The sequence below is a fragment of the Doryrhamphus excisus genome, linkage group LG8 (assembly GCF_037039965.1).
Source record: "Doryrhamphus excisus strain RoL-2023G ecotype Guam linkage group LG8, RoL_Dexc_Guam_v1.1, whole genome shotgun sequence".
NCBI lineage: Eukaryota > Metazoa > Chordata > Actinopteri > Syngnathiformes > Syngnathidae > Doryrhamphus > Doryrhamphus excisus.
In genome coordinates, this window is record NC_136364.1 from 20342501 (window position 1) to 20355504 (window position 13004).

At 37.7% G+C, this 13004-nt stretch overlaps 1 protein-coding gene across 1 annotated transcript in view; it reads right to left on the reverse strand.

The window, feature by feature from the left end:
- Nucleotides 1-12945, reverse strand: part of mmp28 (matrix metallopeptidase 28) — an 18742-nt gene extending 5797 nt beyond the window's left edge. Inside the window, exons 1-5 of the mRNA XM_058080322.2 lie at nucleotides 12689-12945; nucleotides 11003-11079; nucleotides 9665-9864; nucleotides 2840-3061; nucleotides 2525-2770 (exon numbers count right to left, since the gene is read on the reverse strand). Coding sequence (XP_057936305.2) covers nucleotides 2525-2770; nucleotides 2840-3061; nucleotides 9665-9864; nucleotides 11003-11079; nucleotides 12689-12799 — 856 coding nt within the window. The 5' untranslated portion in view covers nucleotides 12800-12945. The remainder of the gene's footprint in view (nucleotides 1-2524; nucleotides 2771-2839; nucleotides 3062-9664; nucleotides 9865-11002; nucleotides 11080-12688) is intronic.
- Between the last annotated feature and the right edge of the window lie 59 nt (nucleotides 12946-13004).

Below are 13004 nucleotides of genomic sequence, written 5' to 3' on the forward strand. Positions count from 1 at the left end.
CTTGTTAAATTATTATTTGTCTCGTAAACATACAGCTATTTGACTTTTATCGTAAAGGTACAACTTCATTCTCATGAATTTATTACTATTTGTCTCGTAAATGTACGACTATTTGACTTTTCTCGTAACGTTACAACTTCATTCTCATTAAATTATTATTTGTCTCGTAAACGTACGGCTATTTGACTTTTCTCGTCAATTTACAACTTAATTTTCGTTAAATTATTTGTCTCGTAAATGTACGACTATTTGACTTTTCTCGTAAATGTACAACTTCATTCTCGTGAAATTATTATTTGTTTTTCGTAAATGTACGACTATTTTATTTTTCTCGTAAATGCACAACTTCATTCTCGTGAAATTATTAATATGTCTCGTAAATGTACGATTATTTGACTTTTCTCGTAACGTTACAACTTCATTCTCGTTAAATTATTGTCTCGTAAACATACAGCTATTTGACTTTTATCGTAAAGGTACAACTTCATTATCGTAAATTTATTACTATTTGTCTCGTAAATGTACGACTATTTGACTTTTCTCGTAACGTTACAACTTCATTCTCGTTAAATTATTATTTGTCTCGTAAACGTATGGCTATTTGACTTTTCTCGTCAATTTACAACTTAATTTTCGTTAAATTATTTGTCTCGTAAATGTACGACTATTTGACTTTTCTCGTAAATGTACAACTTAATTCTCGTGAAATTATTATTTGTTTTTCGTAAATGTACGACAATTTTAGTTTTCTCGTAAATGCACAACTTCATTCTCGTGAAATTATTAATATGTCTCGTAAATGTACGACTATTTGACTTTTCTCGTAAATGTACAACTTCATTCTCGTGAAATTATTATTTGTTTTTCGTAAATGTACGACAATTATAGTTTTCTCGTAAATGCACAACTTCATGCTCGTGAAATTATTAATATGTCTCGTAAATGTACGATTATTTGACTTTTCTCGTAACGTTACAACTTCATTCTCGTTAAATTATTATTTGTCTCGTAAACATACGTCTATTTGACTTTTATCGTAAATGTACAACTTCATTCTCGTGAATTTATTACTATTTGTCTCGTAAATGTACGACTATTTGACTTTTCTTGTAACGTTACAACTTCATTCTCGTTAAATTATTATTTGTCTCGTAAACGTACGGCTATTTGACTTTTCTCGTCAATTTACAACTTAATTTTCGTTAAATTATTTGTCTCGTAAATGTACGACTATTTGACTTTTCTCGTAAATGTACAACTTCATTCTCGTGAAATTATTATTTGTTTTTCGTAAATGTACGACTATTTTATTTTTCTCGGAAATGCACAACTTCATTCTCGTGAAATTATTAATATGTCTCGTAAATGTACAAATATTTGACTTTTCTCGTAAATTTACAACTTCATTCTCGTGAAATTATTATTTGTCTCGTAAATGTACGACTATTTGACTTTTCTAGAAAATGTACAACTTCATTAGCGTGAATTTATTACTATTTTCTGGTAACTGTACGAAACATTTTTCTTGTAAATGTATGACTTCATTCTCATGAATGTATTACTATTTGTCTCGTAAATGTACAACTTCAGTCTTGTGAATTTATTACTATTTTCTTGTAAATGTATGAAACATATTTCTTGTAAATGTATGACTTTATTTTATTATATAAATGTACAAGATTCTCCTGTGAATGTATTACTTTTTTCTCGGAAATGCACAACTTTTGTTCTTGTAAATGAATTGCTTTGTTCTGGTAATTTCATTCGACTTCTGTCAACTTCCTTCTTGTGAATTTATTACTATTTGTCTCGTAAATGTACCAAATAATTTTAGCGTAAATGTACGACTTTTTTCTCGTAAATTTACAACTTCATTTTCGTAAATATATTACTTTTTGTTTAGGAAATGCAATTTTTTTTCTCTGAAATGTACATCTTGAGAACTAATGTCATTTTTTCTTGTAAATATATTACTTTATTTTGGTAAATTTGTGACTATTTGTCTCGTAAATGTCTTTATTTATTATTGGTATTTATTGTATTTATTCACATAATAGTACAACTTTCTTGTGATTTTTTTTCACTTTCTCATAAATGTATTATTTTTTTTCGTAAATGCACAAATTCTTTTGTCGTAAATGTACAACTGTTTACTTGGAAATGTACAACTTCATTTTTGGAAATGTGTTACTTTTGTCTGGGAAATGTAGAACTTTATTCTTGTGAAGTGTTATGACTTTATTCTGGTCAATTTATTGCTATTTGTCTTGTAAATATATGACTATATTCTCGTAAATGTGCGAGTTTCTTCCTGTGAATTTGTGACTTTTTTTCTCCTAAATTTACAACAAAACTCGTACAAACTACAAAATGTCATACTAAGCGTGTGAAAAAAGTGAAATTAAGTCCGTAAATCAGAGTAAAAGACATTTTTTTAAACATTTTTGTTGCCTTCGGTTTGCAAATTTTTTGCAAGGTTGCGGCAACGCGCACTCGCATCCAAAAAGGTGAAAGGTCATCTCACCGTACAGCTGCTGCACGGCCAGGATGTCGTCCCAGCTGACCACCAGACTGCGCCCCAGCTTCCTGTAGTAGGGCGACATGAGAGCGTGACGCACGGGGGAGTGCTCCAGCCCCAGCGTGTGTCCGATCTCATGGGCCATCACCATGAACAAGTTATGGCCCTTGTGCCCGTTTAGCGTCCACCTCTCCGCCATGTCGAAGTGGGCTTCCCCTCGGCGAGGCAGGAAGGCATGAGCCAGAGCGCCCCCTGGAGGCCAGAAGTAATTTGTCGTGAGCGTGCATCTGCGTCAAATAAACACCTGACTTTGGGCCTGACCTGGTCCATCAAAGGCATTGCTGGCCCCGTCGTTGTGGTCCCCCTCGTAAAAGGCCAGCCGGATATCTGCGGGCCCTTCGGGGGCCTCCTGGAACGCCAGACCGGACACGTTGCTCCACAGCTGGAAAGCGGCGTTCACTGCCAGTCGCAGTGAGCCCAGAGACAGGTGGGCGGGCCAGTTCTCGATGCGGTAGGCCAGGTGTCGCTTGTACCACTTGTCGGCTACACCAACATGAAAATGTTCGAAAATGTCATCACAACATTGTCAAAAAGTACGATTCCTTAGTTATGAATGGAATATTTTCATAAGCAGTGCATTGAAATTCTGTTTAACACCTTCTAAAGGTGGGTTAGAGCCCTCTAGACATGAAATAACACCCCTATAGTCACCTTTATACTCCCATTTCCTAAAATAGTAGACATAATAAGACAAAAAAAGACATATAAGCTATAATATCGGCTTACGCGCACAATCAGTGTTGCCAGGTCCACCTAGAAACTCTCAGGACTTGTTTAAGTAACTCACGAGGGTCGTGGGGGTGCTGGAGCCTATCCCAGCCGTGTTGGGGCGAGAGGCGGGGTACACCCTGGACTGGTGGCCAGCCAATCGCAGGGCACATAAAGACAAACAACCATTCACACTCACATTCATTCATTCATTCATTCATTTTCTACCGCTTTTCCTCACGAGGGTCGCGGGGGTGCTGGAGCCTATCCAAGCTGTCTTTGGGCGAGAGGTGGGGTACACCCTGGACTGGTGGCCAGCCAATCACAAGGCACATATAGACAAACAACCATTCACACTCACATTCATACCTATTATTATTTGGACAATTTTTTGACAATTTTTTGACAATTTTTTGACAATTTTTTGACATTTTTTAGACATTTTTTGACATTTTTTTTTACATTTTTTGACATTTTTTTTACATTTTTTGACAATTTTTGGATAATTTTTGGACAATTTTTGGACATTTGTTGACAATTTTTTGACAATTTTTTGACAATTTTTTGACAATTTGTTGACAATTTTTTGACAATTTTTTGACAATTTTTGACAATTTTTGGACAATTTGGGGAATTTTTTTGACAATTTTTTGACAAGTTGAAGTGGCTAATTAACCTAGCATTTTTTTGGAATGTGGGAGGAAACCGGAGTACCCGGAGAAAACCCACGCATGCACGGGGAGAACATGCAAACTCCACACAGAGGGTGGAATGGAATTCGGGAACTCTGAATGAAATGACCTTTATTGTCATTTATACGAGATGTACAACGAGATTGGAGAACCTCCTCTTTGGTCTTCTTCTTTTGCCTCCTACCTGGCAGCATCCTTCTACCAATATATTCACCATCTCTCCTCTGGACATGTCCGAACCATCTCAGTCTGGTCTCTCTGACTTTATCTCCAAGGCTTCTAACATGTAATGTCACTCTGATGTACTCCTTCCTGATCCTATCCATCCTGGTCACTCCCAATGAGAACCTCAGCATCCTTTCTTGTTTGTCAGCTGGTTCATTTTTGCCAGACTCAACACTTCTGATTGCAGAAATGAGTGTACACTATGTTCACGTCCTGTAATATTATTATTATAAATTTCGAGGTATTGCCTGTTTAGCAGAGATGCGTTCAAGCTAACGAGCCCTTTGAGTACATGCGTGACTAAACAGCTTACTTTAACACGCGTCTGTGGTTTCTCAGTTTACATTTAAGGCCCAAACATCCCAATCGTATCCAATTTGTTTGTTGATATACATAGAAGGGGGGAGGAAATACAGTACATTCAGCTGCTTTTGCATTTACAACAGTAAATCAACAGAGTACACACAAGAATACACACAAGAATACACAACATGGCAATCTGCAAGCCGAGCAAACACACAAACGCATCCAGCCATGCAGCACGGCACACAGACCAACTAACAGGAACTAACAGGAAACCATTGTTAGTTACACGACGTAGTTGGAACCTTCGGGGAAAAGTACTTTGACTGAGAATGTAGTTGAGCATCAGGGCGGGATCCACGCCGCGACCAAATGAGGTGGGAAAGGGAAAGGGTGCGTGTACGGTACGTATGATTAGAGTCCAGGCGGCGTCTTCCCTCACAGTCCTACATATAGTAAGTATGAGGTCCCAGTGGACGGCTGAGAGGCCAGGAAGTCAGATACACGAGACATTCCAAGACTTCCCTTATGGAAGTAATTACAATGATGCTCGCTATAACGGCAGTGTGGGCAAGACGTCTTATCTGAGGCGTTGGGAAGAGTCCCAGATCAACAGATTTGGTTAGTTGCTGGGGGTCGGGGATGCTGGCTGACACACAAATGCAACGACTATCATCCAGTTTGTGTCAATCTTTTCGTTATTGTTTCTAAATGGTAATGGTAATGGTTTTATTTCATTTGAACATGCATCAGATTACAATTGAGTGCATCCCATAATCAGTTCACAGTTCCACATGCCCAAAAGGAGTAGGAAGAAGCAAAGCTTATTAAATCCTACCCCTCCATCTGGTACTTTTACAATCAGTAACTGTTACATTTGTTCACTTCCTGCTTTCTTAATATAATTTAAGTTAGTTTTTTTTAAATTTTTAAATTTTTAAATTTTTAAATTTTTAAATTTTTAAATTTTTAAATTTTTAAATTTTAAATTTTTAAATTTTTAAATTTTCACATTTTTAAATTTTTGCATTTTTTAATTTTTACATTTTTAAATTTTTTAATTTTTACATTTTTAAATGTTTTAATTGTAATTTTTTTTTATCTTGTAATTTTTTATTTTTTTAATATTTTCTTTTTTTAATTTGTTAATTTGTTAATTTGTTAATTGTGTTATTTTTTTATTTTTCAATTTTTTAATTTTCATTTTTATCCTAACATAATTTCAGTTTTTTTAATTTTAATTTTAATTTTAATTTTAATTTTAATTTTAATTTTAATTTTAATTTTAATTTTAATATCCAATGCCATAACAGGTACCATAGTAAGTGTCAATATAGTGATATATATAGCACATCATGACTGGTTCAAGACTCTTCATCCTTGTATTTAGCAAACATCAACTGCTTGTATTGTTTCTTGAATTGGCTCATCGTTGTGCATTGTTTGAGGGTCTTACTCAATCCATCCCATAGTTTGATTCCACATACTGAAATGCTATGGCTTTTTAACGTAGTCCTAGCATAGAAGTGTTTCAAATGTACTTCTTCCCTGAGATCATATTTCTCCTCTCTTGTAGAGAAGTATTGGATGACATTTTTAGCTAATTGGTTATTTTTAGCCTTATACATTATTTTAGCTGTTTGAAGATGAACTATATCAGCAAGTTGAAGTATTTGTGATTTTAGAAATAAGGAGTTAGTATGTTCTCTGTAGGGCGGCATTATGAATTATCCTTACTAGCCTTTTTTGCAGTACATTTAGCGAGTGAAGATTGCTTTTATAGTTATTAGCCCATATTTCCACACAACCAGAGAGCAATACAGAGTGTGGAGTGATCTGTGTAAATGTTGCAGTAATATTCAATTGTCTATATTTCACCTATGGTGCCATTACGGGCCAGCTTCAACAGTTAGCATAGCCGTGGTGAAGGCCTATTCTACATTGCATCTGCTAAAGTACATCTGCATAATATCATGTGATAGGTTCATGGTGTTGAGGACACGGCAGCCTCCCACACCTATCACTCCAGAAGCACTTATCTAAGCCGTGGGTGGTGGAATGTCAGCTCTGTAAATATCAGTGGGAACGTCCAACACAAGTCAAGGTTTGTTTTCCAACTTGAACGCCACGTTAATCACTGCAGCTGGGAAAAAGCAGAAAAATGCATCGTATTTGCATTCCGCCACAGCTCGTACTCGCTGCTGCTAGGATTTAAATTCAAACGAGGCTGAGTGAAGAGAACGAGAACTGTGCTCTCATTCGCTCCCAAAACCATATTTATACATTTTTTTTTTTTTTTGCATAAGGTGCACAAAGAGGTGATGATGCAACCGCACATAAGAAGACAGCATGTTTGGTGCAGTTTTAAACCGAAAATAAAAACAGCCACAAGGTGGCAGAAGGTGGAATTTTATAAGAGCTCAGCCTGCATCGCTCCCATAGAAATACAGTAGATGCTCCGCAGCAACCAGGAAATGGAAAGGCATTTTGCGGTGTAGCACGAAGGACGTTACCCATTGAAGGGACACACACACTTCAGTTGCAAATGTGTTGTTTATGTTGTGGCTAAATATATAAATGGCTACATTTGTGTCAAAGTGAAAGTTATGCTTGAAATGTACATATCTATTCAAAATAAGCCATTTTCTAGCTTGAGAACTGAATTTTCTGAAACTTACCCATGTTTTAGTGCTGGTTAATAAAGAACGGAAAAAGGTAGAAAACTTTTTTTACCTGATGTACCAAGCTGTTTTTAAACCCAGTTTTTAAACCTTAAGTTGGGTTTTAAAAGGAGAGAATAAAGTCGCAAAAAAAAAGGAACCACTTCCACACTGAATAGGAGAGCTTCTTTTTAAGCTATCATGCCGGACATGCTGTAGCTGACATGTGTCATGTCATGTCTCATTAATGTTTTGAGTAATCTTTAGACACAGTCAACCACAAAACAGCAATCACTTATTATTATTATGATTATTATTTTTACGTAATAGAGTAAAGGAGTGGTACCATACAGTATATCAAGCTGTTTTGAATGGCAAACAAGACAGTGACAACTCTATGAATCAGTGTGCTGTGCTTAGTATATCCACTGCATCTGATGGGGCACTGCCCCCGAATGCAGCGTCTCCAATGACCCCATAGTGTTGACATTTGACTATATTTTATCAGTTATGTAACCGTAACACACTTCAATTCCATCCCGTCGCCTATGTTAGACTCCAACAAAGACAAAGTTGATCTCTTCCATTAGATCAAGTCGCAATCCGTCATCATTCAAGAAGCCGGCGGCATACAGTCAGCGGTGTTTACCAGAAGGAACATGTCAGGTACTGACATGAAGGGGCGGCAGCACACATCAGCCATCGCTGCATTCCCCGAACATTAGCCAATGCTTTGCGTGACACAGGAATGCAGAGGCTTCACATAAAAAAAATGCACAGACCCCTCTACCTCGTTCACCTCAGACCCATCTATTATAAAATTAAAAATAAAATTACATTGGAGCCCCCTGGGCATCATCCATACATCCATTTTCTATAGGTGTGCTGGAGCCTATCCCAACTGGATGGCCTCTTATCTAATAACTATAAGTAAATAAACACCATAGTCACCATATGAGAAACTACGGCAACATAATATGAAGACATTTATATTAATTTATACTAAATAATTTATACTAATTATGGTTTAATCTATAGACAAATAATATTGAAGTCAGCTTCAAAATAGTCATGACAATAGATGAAAATATGAGCTGGAAACCTCATATTACAAATACACAACATAAGGTGGCCAGAAATATTTCAATATTGAACAAAGCAAAATTTGTTCTCAATCAGAAATCACTCCACACTCTTTATTGCTCTCTGGTTCTACCATATCTTACTTATTGTGTGGAAATATGGGCTAATAACTATAAAAGCAATCTTCACTCTCTAAATGCACTGCAAAAAAGGCCAGTAAGGATAATTCATAATGCCGCCTACAGAGAACATACTAACTCCTTATTTCTAAAATCGCAAATACTTCAACTTGCTGATATAGCTCATCTTCAAACAGCTAAATATATATGACATATATGTGCAATATATGTGCTATATATATCACTATATTGACACTTACTATGGTAAAAAATTAAAATTAAAATTAAAATTAAAATTAAAATTAAAATTAAAATTAAAATTAAAATTAAAATTAAAATTAAAATTAAAATTAAAATTAAAATTAAAATTAAAATTAATTAGATTATGTTATGATAAAAATTTATATTAAAAATTGAAAAATTAAAATTAAATTAATTAAATTATGTTATGATAAATTATATTAAAAATTGAAAAATTAAAATTAAATTAATTAAATTATGTTAGGATAAAAATTAAAATTAAAAAATTGAAAAATAAAAAAAACTCACTGAAATTATATTAGGAAAGCAGGAAGTGAACAAATGTAACTGATGTTACTGATTGTAAAAGTACCAGATGGAGGGGTAGGATTTAATAAGCTTTGCTTCTTCCTACTCCTTTTGGACATGTGGAACTGTGAACTGATTATGGGATGTACTCAATTGTAATCTGATGCATGTTCAAATGAAATAAAACCATTACCATTACCATTACCATACTCTTCTAATCATGGGAAAAGGGCATTTATGTAGATATTTTTGAAAAGAAAAGAGCATGCAATCATGCTCTAAAGTGCTCTAAACCATCAGTGGAGTGATTTGTGCTCAATTATTTCAAAGAGTCTGCAAGACGTTTGGTATTTTGGAGCCGTTAAGCACCGGCAGCATTTAGCCGTTTCAAATTGCGCTGACCTTTTCGGCCATAAATACTTTTTGACTGCTGTGTTTGAAGAAGACGATTACGATATGATCACAAAGGGGACTGCCCATCGTTTGAATCCAAGGGAACAATCAAGCAGAGAACAGCTCGGAGCAGAGTTTATGTTGTTGTGTTTGTGAACGTGTCCCCGTTGAACGTAAATTGAAGGATCTCACCCGATGCTGACCTTAAAAGTCAAAGAGACACACGGGAACAGTTGTAATTACAAGCCGTGCTCTATTAAGGTGCTCTAGTTTTTTACGAAGGCTGACCCACCCTGTTAAATAGCGATGCTTAGAAAGCGCTCCAATGCAATGCAAAGTCAATAAACACGCTACCTTTTCCCGCAGAGCGCTTCCTGCGGCGCCATAGCGCCGTTGGAGCAGAACTCCTTGCAGTGAAGATGATGTTTACCCTCTTGGCCCAGATCTGATGGCTGCTCTCATCGGATACGCCACAGCGAGGCTCTGCCATCTGCCTCAGGGTGGCGCTGTCGAGTTCACCTGTCACAGGTAGACGAGACAACCACTGGAAGTCCCTAAAAAGAGGGAACATATTTGCAGAGTGATGAATAAAGACACATCTTTTTAATCAGGCTTTTAACTAATATTTTTAAACTTTTCTTATGTTTTTATCTTTTTAGTGCTATTTTATGCTTTTAGTCTTTAGCTTTTAACTCCAGTATTTACTCAGGCGGGGTCCTCCACACTGGGGGCTGTGTCGGGTCTGCTGAGGGGGTGCCATCCTTGGGTCCCTTCGACCCGGACGGCTGGGGGTTCCTCCCTTTAATGTGGGGGTCCGCCCGTCTGCCGGAGTCGGGGGGCCCGGGTGCTGGTCCCCCGATGGCACGGCCTGCGGATCCTCCCAGTGTGGACGGCCCCAAAGGGGGCGTTTCCTTGATCCTCAGTGCCATGCCATGTCTCCCTACTGTGTGTGATTGTGTGTGTGTATGTGTGTGTGTGTCTAGTATGAAGGGTGGGAGGGAGGGGCTTTCTTAGTATTTGTTTTTCCTTTTAATTGTGGTAATTGTTTTTAATTCTGTAAAACACTTTGTGTTGCATGTCTTTGCAGGAAAAGTGCTATACAAATAAAGTTGTTTTAATGAAAAAATTCACTTAATAATTCAGGAAATTCACTTAATAAAGTCGGATGTGGAACCAATTGACCGTGATAAACGAGGGATTACTTTAGGGATTACGGTAATTCATACATTGGGTCATATTCGGTGCACAAAATGGCGCCTGTGCACCCTTCAGTTTTTCTGTATGCGGCCCTAAAGTATGCTAATAAAAGACACTCCCCGACACCTTAAGAGCTGCGCTGGATGATGAGTTGACATTTCAGGCTTTTCGTTCATCCGCTAGCGCTGTTCAGTTCTCATTTAGTGGGCGGGCACTAATAAGAAAAAGTTTGCACCTGAACACACCACTGCATATTTAAATACCCAACCTTGTCTAAGTCTGTTGCGACCATTTTCAATGTGTTTCCATACCAGTACTGGAGATGCGTAGACCAGAAGGCAACCTTCCTAGAATTCCTAAATGGTTCAGTGAGGGTTCAGGTGCACGGCACCACCCCCTCGGGGGGGGTACAGTTCCATTGAATGTAGCTCTCACCAATATAAAAGTCACATGATATCGCTTTATGCTTCTATGACTAATAGACGAGTTACATACCGGATGGCTGACTGCATCTCAACTTCATCGTGGATGTGGTTGCTGTCATGAAGGTAGCCGTATTTTTCCAGAAACACCTGCAACATCACGGTCGTCAGTAAAACCATCTCATAAAAATTAAAAAAATATCGTGAAGCAGTAGACCACCCATAAGGACCCTCCGGGGACCCAATTGAGTCTTCACAAGGATTCGGAATGTAATGACTTAATGTAATGACATAAAAACACCATATATACGGTACATAGTGATATATATGCTGATTTATTGAACTTGACAAGCACAAGGACGACATTATGGCCTGTCAATCACAGTGCTTCATGTTCAGACACCCGACACAATCTCAGTGATTACAAATGTGGCTGAAAGGGGGGAAGGAAATTAAAAGAGAAGGAATGTGCAACATAAATGCACCGTTGTCTTTTTACATGCAACCCATGATGCCATAGGGCAGGGGTCTCAAACACGTGGCCCGTGGGCCAAATGTGGCCCGCAGGACACTAGTTTGATATGGATGCTGTATGGTATCATGTACCCAGAAAAAATTATTACGTTTGATTCATGTTCATGTTAAAGGTTAAATAACTGTTAATAGTTATCCTCCCTATCCGTGTGGAAGTGGTAAGTTTTGGGCTATTTAAGTTTAAAGGAAATAACTTGAAGGCTACAGAGAAAAACTCCTCGTGTAAACGTGGCTATTGTCCTGAGCAGAGCATTCTCGCAGTCATTTGCCTTCAGGTTTATTTTTTGTAGACAGAACCATCAGACCATCACACTACCACCACCATATTTTACTGTTGGTATGATGTGTTTTACGCCAGATGTAATGGGACACACACACCTTCCAAAAAGTTCAACTTTTGTCTTATCAGACGACAGAGTATTTTGCCAATGACTGATGCAGTTCTTTCGTTGTTGTTGTGGGGTCTTGTGGACAAGTCGTCGCTGTACTCCTGGGGTAATTTCAGTGGACGATGTTTCTCACTGTGGTGCGCTCAAGTCCCAAAACTTTAGAAATAGTTTATTATTTTCCACGTTGATCGATCTCAACTAATCTTAGTTATGTTTTAACAGATAGGGGCAATCACTTTGACATTTAAGTGTAACAAATATGCAAAATAAGTAAATCAAGAAGGGGGCAAACACTGGCACACACAAGTTCAGTGTTTCAGTATGTTCTCCATAACTAGCAGTTGGACTGTTGATCAATTGTTAGGTGTGATCCTGGTCTCATGACGCCAAAATGTGAACAGCGTGATGAGGACTGTGGAAATACCAAATACCAATTCCCTTTGTTGAATAAAAAGTACTGAAACATTGACCAGTTGGACATGCAGGTACATACCAAGTTCAGGGAAGGTCTAATTAAGCTCACCTGTAAGGGATATAGTGGGTGATTTTACGTACAAAAAAAACATATTTGCTAAAATTAACTGAAAATATGGTATCCTTAATATCAAATTTTAGGGCGACCCGCATACCTCCACTTTTCAGTTAGCAGGAAAACTACTGCTATAAACTTTAAGCGGCTGTGAATGTCCCAAACGATGACGCCATTAACTACACTTGTAAAATATAAGAATATATACCATTAACTTTTCAACGTTTGACTTCCAGACGAGTTTCAAATGTTTGTGAGTAATAGTGTTAAATATACACGGCATCGAACGGTATTACTAGTCATGTACCTCAGGATTGAACAGCCGAGCAGATCCGCGGCCAATGCGGGCACTAACCAGGCAGGTCGCAGCCAAGATCCAGGCGGGCTTCAGGGCGTATCCAGCCCCGTATCGACTCATCGTGGAGCGGCCACCGTGTTAGTTCACGTTGCATTACTGGTCAAAACACCGACTTAGCAATAGTAAGCAAAGTAACCGGTTCAAGTCTGCCACCTCCATCTCTAATTGAGCAACTCGGATGATTGACTGGGCGGGAGATAGCACCGCCCCCCTTTTTCGCCTGCATGCGGTGGCGGACAAAACAAGCACACAGCTCATCTAGCTA